We start from the raw sequence: 13,891 nt of genomic DNA, 5'->3' as shown, positions 1-13,891 counted from the left end.
TCTTCTGTGCTACAAGGATGGATGAAACATTAACGTTAACTTCATAGTTCAAAATTTCAGAAATCTCACATCAGCCAAGACATGGTGTTCTTGTCTTGATGTTTAGGTGGAGGGAAAACGGAACACAAAGGGCTTATGTCTTGGTGCTTTGCATTCCTAGCTCCCCTCCCTTCTGCTAACTGCAGCCTCTGCTTTTGCTTAGAGGCAGGTCCCTTTCTAACTCTGACACAGGTGAGCAAATTAAATACATTTGTTCATTCAGTATCCTTCAGAGACATTGCAAAAGGACATTAAGAAAAGAAAATCTTATATGAGACTGAAAGATGCTGGTGTGTGTAAAGCCAGACTTGGAGGATGCTGGGTTGAGAGAGGGAAGGCATAATACCCATTCAAACAATGGTCCAGGCAGCAGGTTGATCCACTACTTGTCAGCCTCAAGCATACCAACATCTACCCCTTTCCATAGTTTTATTAAACAGCCTAGAAGTATGAGCTCTTCTACCCCCACTGAGATACATTTCACTGGGTTTCCTCACCTGCACATACTAGTCCAAATTAAGTGATATGTCTAGCATCTTTAGTGTGGTACCTGAGGGAACCTTATGTGCAGGTGGGTGTAGCCAAATCTAAAAGTCATGATGTTTCTGTTCTTCCTAGAACTTCCTTTGCCACTTTCTAATCACTAGAATTCATTAGGCCAGGCTAGTGATGCTTTGTCCAGGGTATGGTGGAAGGAGACAGAAGTCGAGAAGAGATGAAGGTAGCAGCGCATACTTTGACGAGAGAGAACATTTACAACATTCTTTTATTTTCTGACAGGTTTTGTATCCACATCCAGGAGTTTTAGCAGGTTTTCACCCTATTACCTTTCACAGCCCCCTCTCCCAATGAAACCCTTCTTCTCCCACCAAGTCCTCCTCCTGGTTTTATGCCTTTTACTTTGTTCATTTTTATGACACAGTATTTGCATGAGAGTGGATGGAAGGTGTGTTTGTGTGTGGGTTGTCTACTGGTGTTTATGGACAGAGGCAATGTATCAGAGGCCACACCACTAACAAATCCGACATATCCTCCCCGGGCAAACATAAGCTGCCATTAGTTGCTTAGGGAGTGGTGAACCTCGTGAGCCCCTCCTCTTTCCACAGCAAATGCTAATAGACCTAATTCTGTGCTGAGCCTGTGCAGTAATCCCAGTTGCAACAAGCTCTTGAATAAAACTGCTGGGCCACTTCCAGAGAGCATCTTGCTGTAGCCTACATAGTCTCCATACTCCAACCCTTACACTCTTCCTATCCTTGCTTCCAAAACGTTTCTCGAGCCTTATTCAGGATGATATAGATATCCCATAAAGCTGAGCACTCAGCTGGCACTTGTTTCCTATCTTTGAGTCTACACAACACAGCAGGGAGCAGCACTGCCTGTGGGCATAAGCATGAATTTTTAGAAGCCAGTTCTCTACCATAGCCACTTAGAAAAACAACAGTTGTGAGTAGCCCTTCAGCCTCCTGACAACCTATGGCAGGTAAACTTAACCAGGTTTACAGTACTAGGGCAGTTTCCTTTTATGGACAGGCTTCAATCCAGTTGAAAGCAGCTGGTTTTCCCCACCATTATGATGTTACCATCTTACCAGTAGGCACATTTTACCTAGCTGGTCACTATTATAGCTCACAAGTTGAAAGCCACATAAAATAGTCGAGGACTTTTTTCCCTTAGCAGCCAGCATAGCATCTTCCAGCAGTGGGAAAGGTCCAGCAATCAAAAGGCCCCTTTGTCTTATCTAATTAACATACCCAATTAAAATGGAACATCTCATCCTAACACAGGGTTTCCCATCTTCCTATGAGCCACAATTGTTTCCTCTTTATCCAGAGGCTGACCTTTGTACCACTCTGGGGCAAATACCCCTTCCATAGCTCACTTGACCTTCCTCTCCTCTCCTTTGTGCCCTTCCCCTTTTCTCTCTTATTGTATTTACTGTTTTTGTCTTATCCTTGCCCTCTGTCCCAATGGGACAAATAAATCTCCTTTGTGCTGAGAACTTGGTCTTGGTAATCCTGATCTGATAGTATTCTTTTCATTAATTCAATTAGATGGTTGTTTTACTAAAACATTGAATGCATTTATTAGAATATGCTAGCAGTGTGAAGCAATGTTTGTGTAAACCATAATCAGTAACTAAGCTGGAATACATATGATAATGCAATTAAATTATTTTTAGAAAACAGTAAGTATAAATAGATTTGAAAATTTAAAACTAAGGCATAAAATTATGCATAATAAAATAAAAATGCAGAAGTACTGTGATCAGAACAGTGAAGACAATAGTAGAGACAATTAGTAAAGACAATGAATTTCAACTTGCTAAAATAAAAAAAAATCCTCTTTATTATGCAAAAGTTATTTAAGATACTGACATAAGGACTTCGAAGATAGTTCAAACAGTAAAGCATTGCCTCACAGATGTGAATCGAGATTCCCAAGCCCATGTAAAAGCCACATATGGTGGCATGTCCTTGTAAACTCAATGATCATGAGATGCAGACAAAGGCAGGCTGATCTCTGAACACTTGAAGTCAGCTGGGCTAGCCTACTTGGTGAAGGTCTAGACCAAAAGAAGACTATCCCAAACAAAAGACAGAAGGCTTCTGAGGAATGGCACCCAAGATTATCTTCTGACTTTCATACACACAGGCACCTGCATGTGCATGCAAGCCTGCACATATGTGTGTACCCCCACTCCACACACAAACACCACACAAATAATAACATACTCTTTGTTAAGAAACAAATAGCAAATATACTTAGTCATTAAAAAAGAAAGCAATTAAATTAACTGTTTTAAATCAGAATTAAGGAATCAAAAAATGTCTTTTAAATGATTTATAGCAACAGGCTGAGCTTGTTACAGTTATGAAATAGTTTGAAATTTGGTCCAGTAAAAACTTTTAATGTATTTGGGGCACTTTTGGTAAATGTCTTTTTGCCACTATACTTTTATTTTTTAATGAAAACATGGTCTCATTTTGTAGCCCACACTGGCCACACACACACACATACACACACACACACACACACACACACACACACACACACACACACACAGAGAGAGAGAGAGAGAGAGAGAGAGAGAGAGAGAGACAAAGAGAGACAGAGAGACAAAGACAAAGAGACAAAGAGATAAAGTGTGTTATTTGTTACAGAAAAATTTTAAAGATATTTTGAGGAAAAGACTAAAGAGAATTTTACAAAAATTGAAACATCATTGGTTTGGCCATGAAACATTTCCCCACCATTTATATCCCATCTCTATAATAGTATCAAAGATCAAGAGATTGAAAAATATGAAAAGTTACTAAACTGAAACAAAACATTTACTTGCTCTGTTCCTCTGTCTTTATGTATTTAAACATTATCTTCAGCTTTCAAAAGCAGACTCTCTGAAAAGTGTTAGGGATACAGTTAGAAATGTTATGGTCTATATGTACAAATGGATGTGAGTCATTGCTGGTTTACCAAGCTTGTGAGATGTGAGGAGACAATAAACTCCCGACGGTCTTATGTTCATTGCCAGTGCATGGCTGTTGAGTAATGGAAGAGTTTTCCAACGATCGACTAGACCATCACGCCAATATTTAAAAACAAAAGGAATGCTTGCCAAATACCCAATCATCAAAGGAAATGCCAGTATGTTATTTACAAGTTCCAGGATACTACACTTCTCATCTGAGCAATGCAATTTGAGACTCTGAGGGAAAAGAAAAATCTTGTGTAAGATTTAGTCAGTTTTGGTTTTGGGTTTTTTTTTTGTTTTGTTTTGTTTTGTTTTTTTTTGGTTTTGTTTTTGCTGAAGTGGAATTTGTCATGATAAAAATGTTTATAGCTTTTACACTTTATTCAATGGGGACCAAGATGTTCAAGTTTTAGGCTCTTGGATTTCGGCATAGATGGTGGAAAGGTACACAGGACTAGGTGAGGAGCTGATGGCTTCTGGGAGAAGAGCCATTATTCTTCATGGTCATGACTCCTGGTAGGTTGCCCACACTCCAGTGGATGCACTGAAACTCATGAACATGTGACTGGAACTAACTGGACTCTATGAGGTTTAGAAAAATAAAAGGGGCATAAAGCTGGAAGGAGGGCATGTTTGGTCATTTCCAGGATGGTTTGGGAGGTAGTAGATAAAATCAAAATTTATTTTATACATTTATAAAATTCTCAAAGAATAAATAAAATATAACTCTTTTGATTATTGGAAGTGTGTTAACATTAGTTATCGTGTTATATAAATAAATTAGTTGCAAAACTAATCCAATCCTTTGGCTTCCAACTTTGCTTTTGCCTCCCAGAAAAACTTCCCACCCTGGGCTCCATTCTCAGATTCTCACCAAGCCATTTAACTATGAGGCCAGAAGGAGCTGGTGTTAAAGGCTGATGTGTCTAAAGTCTAGCAGCAAGGGACCCTAATAAAATCTGTGGCACATGAATTAGTCAACTGGTGTGTTCCACTTTGAGTTGATGAGAAATGGGAGCTAATAATTTTGTGCCAGCTAGTTTTTATGGCAACTGTAATAAGCTAGAGTCATCTGAAAGAAGGAAATCTCAGTTGAGAAAATGTGTCCATAAGATGGGGCTGTAGGCAAACCTGTAGGGTATTTTCTTAAATAATAATTGATGTGGGAAGTCCTAATCCGCTGTGAGTGGTGCCACTCCTGGACTGGTGGTCCTGGATGCTATCTGTGAAAAAGCTAGTTGAGCAAGCCAGTACATAGCATTCTCCCATGGCCTCTGCATCAGCTCCTGCTTCCAGGATAGTAATTCCTGCCTTGGATTTTCTCATAGGACTTCAGTTCAGGGTATGTAAGCCAAGCATCTCTTTCCTTCCCACATAGCTTTTGGTGATGGTGTTTATTACAGCAATGGTAACTCTAACTATGCAACTAACTATGATAGAGACACAGCACCAGTGAGAGAGATCTAAAACCTCTGTGTCTACCTACCTAATTCTTTATAACTAAGAGCCCCTATAAGTAAGTAACTTGTTAGATATCAGAAGCTGCGAGGCCTCCTATCTGCAGCTGGTAATCTGAGTCTCAGCAGAATCATCGGTGCAGGTCCAGACATACAGCAGCTAGTTTCAGAAATCAAAATTGAAATTCTTATACTCTACTGTCAGGAGTGTAAACAGGTCGCACCCCATGGAAAAGCCAGAGCCTGCTCTCTAGTTAAACCAGGTGTACCATATCTAGCAATTCTGCTGCAATGTATAACTGAAAGTAATCTGCACATATGTGGGTGGAAATGTTCCTTTCACATTGTTTGTCATAGCTTCAAATTAGAAACTGTAAATGTCATCAGTAGACTGCACAAATAAATGAGCTCAAAATGCACACACACAAAAAGGTGTGCTCATATGATTGAAAACTGTCAAACAATGGCCAACAGTGAATGACACTGAAAAGAAATCTTGATATTGACTTGGATCTTTACAGTCTATGACCTAATACAAATAACAATTCTGTTGGACTGGTACTAAATTCAGAGTTATGTTGTGAACACACTTCCCTTAAGACAGCGTTTAGGCTATAAATGGACCGGTGAGGACCGTGTTCCCACCCCATCTTTAAAGCCCAGATGATGGCTAGAGTGAACGGGTAGAACTTCAGATGGCTATAGGGAGGGCAAAGTCCATTCCACCCAAAGCAGCAAAAAAGGCATGGAGGCTGTGTGAGGAATCCTGTAGCACTGGGAGGGTGGGGTCTGCAGCCCGGTCACCTTGTCCAGTCCTGGCTCAGCAGTGTGCTTGCTGTGAGGAATGAGGATTAGTATTCACCAACTGCTGTGGGGTGAATGAATGTTGGAACCCAGTCACAAATGTGACAGAATTAAGTATGGGTGTTGGGGCTTCCAGGAACTGATCAAAGAACAGAGACCTCACACAATAGAGGGTGGCTGTGAAATCCAGGGGAGAGACTCTTCCCATCATGCACAGCTAGCAGCTTCCATCTTTGAAGTAGAAAATTAGTGACTGTCAAATGCCGAGTCTGATCATACCTTGATTTTGGACCCCCTAGCTTCTAAATTATGAAAATGAACTTTTGTTACTTATAAGCTAAAAGAAAACCACAATAGCCAAGAACAAAGCACTGCTACACACAGCACGAATGAATCTCACAGGCAAGATGCAGAGCAAGAGAAACCACACACCCAGGGCTACATAATGCATGACTAAATTTACACACAAACCAAAACAGCAAAAGTCGATCTCTATTGTATAGAGCAGAGGAACTGACTTGGGAAGGAAATAAAAATTGGGAGGAGTGTCAAAGAAAGCTTCTTTTATTTAGAGAGTTTTAAGTGCGGTCTGTTTTATTCAATTTTAAATGAGGTTTCAGAGGACTTTCTATTTAGTTACACAGCATATGAATTGTTTTGAGAACCACCTGCTTAGATGATTTGATAACATTAGGAAACATTCTTGATTTGGTGTTCTATCCACAAAAATATGGTGCATTGAAGAATGGATTTCTTTTTTATTGGTTATTTAATTTATTTTACATTTCAAATGATTTCCTCCTTCTCAGATCCTCCTCCATAACTCCCATCCCCTGGGCTTCTATGAGGATGCTTTCCCATCCACTCCTGCCTCACCATCCGCTTCTATGAGGATGCTTTCCCATCCACTCCTGCCTCACCATCCGCTTCTATGAGGATGCTTTCCCATCCACTCCTGCCTCACCATCCGCTTCTATGAGGATGCTTTCCCATCCACTCCTGCCTCACCATCCGCTTCTATGAGGATGCTTTCCCATCCACTCCTGCCTCACCATCCGCTTCTATGAGGATGCTTTCCCATCCACTCCTGCCTCACCATCCGCTTCTATGAGGATGCTTTCCCATCCACTCCTGCCTCACCATCCGCTTCTATGAGGATGCTTTCCCATCCACTCCTGCCTCACCATCCGCTTCTATGAGGATGCTTTCCCATCCACTCCTGCCTCACCATCCGCTTCTATGAGGATGCTTTCCCATCCACTCCTGCCTCACCATCCGCTTCTATGAGGATGCTTTCCCATCCACTCCTGCCTCACCACCATAGCATTCTCCAGCTCTGGGGCATTGAGCCTTCACAGGGCCAAGGACCTTCCTACTGATGCCAGACAAGGACATCCTCTGCTATATATGCAGCTAGAGCTATGGGTCACACTAGGTATACTCTTTGGTTGGTGGTTTAGTCCCTGGGAGCTCTGGTGGGGGTGGTCTGGTTGGTTGATATTGTTGTTCTTTTTATGGGGTTGCAAAAAACCTTTCAGCTCTCTCAGTCTTTCCACAAACTCCTCCATTGGGTACCCATGCTCAGTCCAATGGTTAGTTGCAAGCTTAAGAAACTATAATTATTCTCCAAATTTTATTTGCATAAGATTTACATAGTTTTGAGGGTGTGTAAAACTATAGTGATAAAATATTTGCAAATATTAGAGAGGCTCCTGCAAGCATAAAAGTTCCATACAAAAGCATAAAGGTGAGGCTTCGCAGGTCAGGTTCAGGAGGGGTGCAGGATGGAAAGAATGGTGCTGTAGAAAGAAACTGGAACACCTGCGAAAGGTTTTGAGAGTTAAGAACTGTTCTTCATCTCAGAGACTGCAGAAAGTCGTTTTGAGTTTTGGGCAGTAACATTCTTTTCCCTCATGCTTTGTATTTCTAAAAACATGAATTATAATAATGATTTTCCCTTTTACAACAACCCAAAATGGTGGGTTAGAAAATTGATACCTAACAAGGCTAATTAGCTTATCCCAAGTCAGTAGAAGTGAGCTTTTACCAACTACTTATTTATATGTGTGTGTGTTCTTGCTTGAGTTTCTGTATTATGGTTTGCATGCAGAAGCCTAAAGAGGCCAGGAGAGGGCGCTGGATTTCTGGAATTGGAATTAAACACAGTTGTGTCCCTTGACCTGGGTTTTGAAAAGCAAACCTGGGTCCTTTGCAAGATCAGCAAGTACTCTTAACTTCTGAGCCATCTAGCCAGTCTCCAGTTCTGCTTTCTTTTAAAGAATGATTCCCCCCACCCCATCCTGGCCCCCCAAAGAACAAAAGCATTAGAATGATTCTACAAATAGTTTTTCTTGGTAATGGGAACAGGGGTTGGTAGAGAATGCAAGGAAAACCCCAGTGGCATTATGAGAAGCCATCATCCAAGATGAAGGGCTAGCATGGTTCCTATAGCAATAAAAACATTAGATGCAGAACTTTGTCTTTCCTAGGCCAGAGAGCAGGATATGATGATCTTGTCTAAGCTATGAAGTCAGAGGCATTCAGGCCTACATGAGCTCAGGGCTCTGCCTCTAGAAAAATACCTTTTTAAAAAATTTAGTAAGTTGTAATTAATGGTTCTTCCATCTTGTCTCAGGAATATTTTCCTGCTCAGCGATGCACGTTATGAATATCTTTTTGAAATTTTCCGTTTCTTCCATTGCCTTTGGATTTGGCTCATGTGAAAGAGTTAAGAAGGTAGAGATTTCTTCTTTCCTGTACTGAAATCCAAATCATCGCCGGAGATCTGAATTACTGATGTTGTAAAAGATGCACTCCTACATTCCTGTCCAGTCACGCCCTTGATTCTACATGGCAGTCTGGGTTCAGCTTCCAGACTCTTCCCTTCTCTGTCTGTGATTTAAAGCAGCTTACTAGGGCTCCTGGACTCTTGCTCTCTTTAACTACTTTATGGGATACAGACCTAGCACTTGTTTCAATAATGGGTGCTACGTGCTAAACACATAGCCAGAAAGTTATTTTTGTTATATTAAGACAGGTTTTCTGGACTTTCTACAATATAATGGATGCTTTCTGAGCAATTTTCAGCATCTAAGGAGTCAGGCTTTAATCGAGGAGTAGTGCTTTAATTGAATATTTTCCACAATTAAATGGATTCTCTCCCTGAATCTCTCCTCTCTCCAGAAGATGAAATAAAAATTAGAAGGATTAAGGCTCAGAAATACATTTGAGAGGTATTGCTATTATAAAGCACTTAAAATCTGAGATAGAATTTGATTGGCTAATTTCAAGCTCTTGTTAGCCTTCAGGGATATAAACAGAAGTAGATTCTTCATCTTATTTTACAAAAGCATAAACATGGTTGCTCATTTTTCACAGACATATTTATTAGCTCACTACACCTGAAAACCTGGGTCCTCACTATGCAACAATGGAGAACTCAGACTGTTAGTTTCCTTTGCCCATTAAGGGAAGGTGAGCATTGCACTTCTTTCATCGAGTTGTTGTGAGTTTTAAAGCAGACAGTTAATATAAGAGCTTTGTAAGTGATCTGAACATATTAACTAAAAGCATAAAAAGGCATCTCCTGTGCCACCTGAATCTTCTCCACAAGTTAGAACAGCCTGGCTCCTGCCTGCTTTCTGTGTTTCCTGATAGCACTCACCACTTTCTCTCCACCAGAAATCAACACTCAGCCCAAGGAAGCTTCTGGCCCAAGAGGGAACAGTCCTATCTTCCAGAGCAAATCCCAGCCAGTAGCAGTACAAAAGGCTGCCTCGATGCTTCAAGGTGGGATAGTTTGTGGTGTATCTTCTGATTTTCTGTGGAATTGGAGCAAAACAAGTTTTCAGCTATTCACACCCTCTGGTTTGAGGTTTTAACTTCTATTTTTGCTTCCTGGACTCTTATTACCATGAGAATACCATTTTCGGTTATTTATCAGAATCTTCATTTTCATCCTGGCTTATGAAGAATCCAATCACTGCCATTGGAAGCGACCCCAGAAAGATGACCTATGACAGGACTCTATGGATCTCAAGACATTACAGGTAGACATTGCCACTACTATGTCCCATAAAACATGTTCATTTCTGAATATTAAAACTAACTTATAGCACAACAGTCTAACACTATAAGTATAGGAACGGTTTAGATGGCTGATTCGTTAATTAACGCCAGCAATGACAAGATGCCTTTATCCACTCTGTTTATTTATTGGTTTTATGGCCTTGTGGCCTTTCATCATCATTCTTGTTTTATACAGAACAATCAAGACACTGGTAAGAATTTTAAAACAGCCAAGGGTTTACAAATGCAGTATAAAAGTATTATACTACAAGCTTCACAGATGTAAATGTAGAACACTACCAAATTCCAAACTGAGATATCCATGTAAGGACATTGACTTGGCATGAAGTCAGTTCCAATAGCACTTCAGTATCTTAGAAAGGACTTTAAAAAGCTGGTTTTGTTAAGAAGTACAGTGACACTAGCCATGAAAACCAGGGAGAAACGTCTGTTCACAAATATTAAAATATGAGTTGGGCTGGAGAGATGACTCAGTGGTTAAGATCACCAACTGCTCTTCCAGAGCTCCTGAGTTCAATTCCCAGCAACCACATGTTGTTCACAACCATCTGTAACAGGGATCTAATACCCTGTTCTGGTATGTCTGAAGACAGCTATCCTATACTTATATAAAATAAATAAAACATGAGCCATGATAAGTAGAATAATATAACATTGGTATGAAAAAGAATGGCAGACATAGTCCGTGTATTGTCATCATCAGGTTTGTGACATGTGAGGTAGCAGTGACAGAAACACCATTCTGCTTAGTGCTAATGTGTCACAGGTGGGCTAAGGTCTAAGGAAGCCCCTCTCCCGGACAGTACTGTTAGATGCTGCCTGTAAAATTTCTGGTTCATCTTGTTCCTCCATTTCCTGAAACAAAGCGGACATTCTTTAAGACCCAGACTTATTTTTTCTGACACTTTGTGTATGAAAATGTTAATCATAGTTAAAAAGTAGAAATGTATGATTGGAATTAATCAGTAAAGAAATAAGTGACTTAATTACATAAGGACTTTAGAGACTGGGTTATACTAAAAACTAAGAGTCAAATAAGTGACAGACAAAAGATTAATGTCAAAAAAAATCCCTCAAAACAATAAGAAAATCATAAAGTATGAGACTGTATGAGAGAGATTCCATTTAAAAGACTATTCATTAAAGTGAGTTTGTTACAAATATGTACAAAAAAGTATATAACTGCTAAGCTAGCAGAGGATTTCCCCAATAACCACCCAGCTGAGCTGGGAACTATTCAACCCCTGTGAGAACATGGTTGAACATGAATGTTCTGGTGTGCCTAGCTGCCTTAGGAAATAGCAAAACCTTCAGAGAGCATACGTATGGGACGTTTTCTTCCTTCTCTGCATCCTAAAGTTATTCACCCTCCTCAGGACATGACTTAAATTTTCAAATTAAAATTTAGTTATTAAGATATTCACAATAGTACGCATAGAGCATATATGATACTCACACATACAGATATAGAAGATAATCTATATACATATATCACACTATAGTGCCTCGTTATAGCAGAAGGGTGATGTCGATAGTCTGTCTGTTTCCATGGAGTATTTGTAGCTCTGTGATTGCTGCATGCTAATTGGTGACATGTGGCATCACTGGACAATAAGAAGTGCCAATCTGCAATCTGTCAATCTGCCAATCACATGGCCACTTTTTGCTAGGTCTATGGAAGAAGGCCAAGCTTAGAGGGTTTTGGTTTTAAGTATAGATTGTTAGACATTATGTGACCCGATTCTTAGCCAGTGGTTTTTTTTCCCCCATAATAAGGTAACTACTTGACACAGTGGGCTCTTTTACTTAGAAACTTATTTTGATTTCATTTGTAGATGGTTTCTACTATAACTTCATGGAAAATTCTCCCCTGCTCTTTTTGTTTGTTTTTGATAGAATTCCAGAGTGATGGATAGATTATAAGCCTTTCTCCATCTTTAAGAAAACATCTCCTTACAGATTTCCTCAAATTTATCATTTAAATTTTCTATATGAACTTTGTCATTTGTAAGAACAGCCTCTTGTTCTCAGATAGTCCTGTTGTGGACACAAGAGCTTCAACAAAGACTCACACCAAATGGTTCTCTACCTTTCTCAAGCCTCAGCAGTCAGTGAGGAGAAGTAACCTTCTGCACCAGTGGTTCTCATCCTTCCTGGATGAGACCCTTTAACACAGTTCCTTAAGTTATGGTGATCCACCAATCACAAATTTACTTGTTGCCACTTCACAGCTGTAAATTGGCTACTGTTATGAATCATAGTGTGAACACCTTCTTCTGATGGTCTTTGGTGACCCCTTGGTCATTTGAACCCAAAATGGGATTGGGGCCCACAGGTTGAGAATCATTGTTCTACAGGTGGCATTATAAACTGCCCCTGAGCCTATCACTTTTATTGCCTGTGTCCTTTTGAGCCATGTGCTAAGATGCTGCTGTCATAAAATGAAGGGAACCTATGTCTCTGGGTTATAGACAAAAGGTAACTCTAATTGCTTTGCCCTTTGTTAGAATGAGAAATATGAGAATGAAGATCGTCGCCGTTGACTGCGGTTCCACAGAGCCCACGCGCATCGTGGATCCGTCCAGTGACTTCCGGAGCCCCACCCACCGCCCTGCGCCATGCTGAGGTCGCCACTGTTGTCCTCTGGGTCGCGGGCTGGGGAATACACGTGTGAGCCGCCATTTTCCTCCCTCCGGGCCGCGGGTCCTGGAACGCGGAATGCGCGTGTGAGCCGCCGATGCGCAGGCCTCCTTCGTGCGGCCGTCACCCCATGCGTTCCCCGCGCCATGGAGCCGCCCGTGGCGTCCGCCGAGGACCCCCAGCCTGGCGCGTTGTTACCAGATTGGGACACCATTGCCACTGTGGGCACGGGCACCTTCGGCCGCGTGATCCTGGTGAAGAAGAGGAACGGCGGGCGCTATGGCGCCCTGAAGGTGATGAGCATCCTTGACATCATCCGGCTGAAGCAGGAACAACACGTGCAGAATGAGAAAGCCGTTGTGCAGGAAATCAGCCACCCCTTCCTCATTAAGCTGCTTTGGACCGGCCATGACAGCCGCTTCCTGTACATGCTGATGGAGTTCGTGCCCGGCGGCGAGCTGTTCACCTACATGCGTGACCGTGGCTGCTTCTCCTCTGTGGCCACCGTCTTCTACGCAGCGGAGATCCTGTGCGCCATCGAATACCTGCACAGCAAGGACATCGTGTACAGGGACCTGAAGCCGGAAAACATCCTCTTGGACAGGGAAGGGCATATCAAACTCACCGACTTCGGCTTCGCTAAGAAACTAGTGGACAGGACATGGACTCTCTGTGGGACATCAGAATATCTGGCCCCAGAAGTCATTCAGAGCAAAGGGTATGGAAAGGATGTGGATTGGTGGGCACTGGGCATCCTTATATTTGAGATGCTGTCTGGCTTTCCCCCGTTTTACGATGACAACCCGTTTGGGATTTACCAGAAAATCATTGCGTGCAAAATAAATTTCCCCAAACAACTGGATTTCACCTCGAAGGACCTCATCAAGAAACTGTTGGTGGCAGACAGGACCCAGCGCCTGGGCAGCATGAAGAACGGGGCAGAAGACATCAAGCGGCACCGGTGGTTCCGAGGTGTGGAGTGGCAGTCTGTGCCACAGAGAAAACTGAAGCCACCCATTGTGCCTAAGTTATCCAGTGACGGCGACACCTCCAACTTTGAGACTTACCCAGAGGGTGAGTTGGACAAGACCCCTTCTGTACCTGAAAAAGACCTGGAAATGTTCAAAAACTTCTAAGCATGAGAACTCATGTCTACAAGAAGCGTGTGAAGACACCCACACGGCACCAGAGCCATTTTTTGTTGTTGTTGTTATATGTTTCAGTTTCTTGCTGTGAAACTAGAGGTTTGATGTGTGTCTGCAAGTTCCTGCAAGGTTCACATCATCCTTGGGACCCAGCCTCATTTTAACAACTGCAAACCTGCCCATGGAAAATTTCACAAAAACTGTTAAATTGTAGGTTTTCTTCTTCTTCCTGAATCTTGTGT

General features: G+C 41.7%; 1 protein-coding gene across 1 annotated transcript; it reads left to right on the top strand.

Moving 5' to 3' along the window:
• Positions 1-12,650: 12,650 nt before the first annotated feature.
• Positions 12,651-13,640, top strand: LOC308433165 (cAMP-dependent protein kinase catalytic subunit PRKX-like; the record flags this gene model as incomplete). The annotated part of the gene is made up of 1 exon (XM_080933143.1): positions 12,651-13,640. One exon carries the CDS (start codon positions 12,651-12,653, stop codon positions 13,638-13,640), a length of 990 nt encoding a protein of 329 aa, XP_080789269.1.
• Positions 13,641-13,891: the final 251 nt, after the last annotated feature.

Source organism: Micromys minutus, assembly GCF_963924665.1.
Source record: "Micromys minutus genome assembly, chromosome: 1".
Taxonomy (NCBI): Eukaryota; Metazoa; Chordata; class Mammalia; order Rodentia; family Muridae; genus Micromys; species Micromys minutus.
The sequence above is the reverse complement of the archived record's forward strand: the minus strand, read 5'-3'. Positions and strand labels throughout refer to the sequence as shown.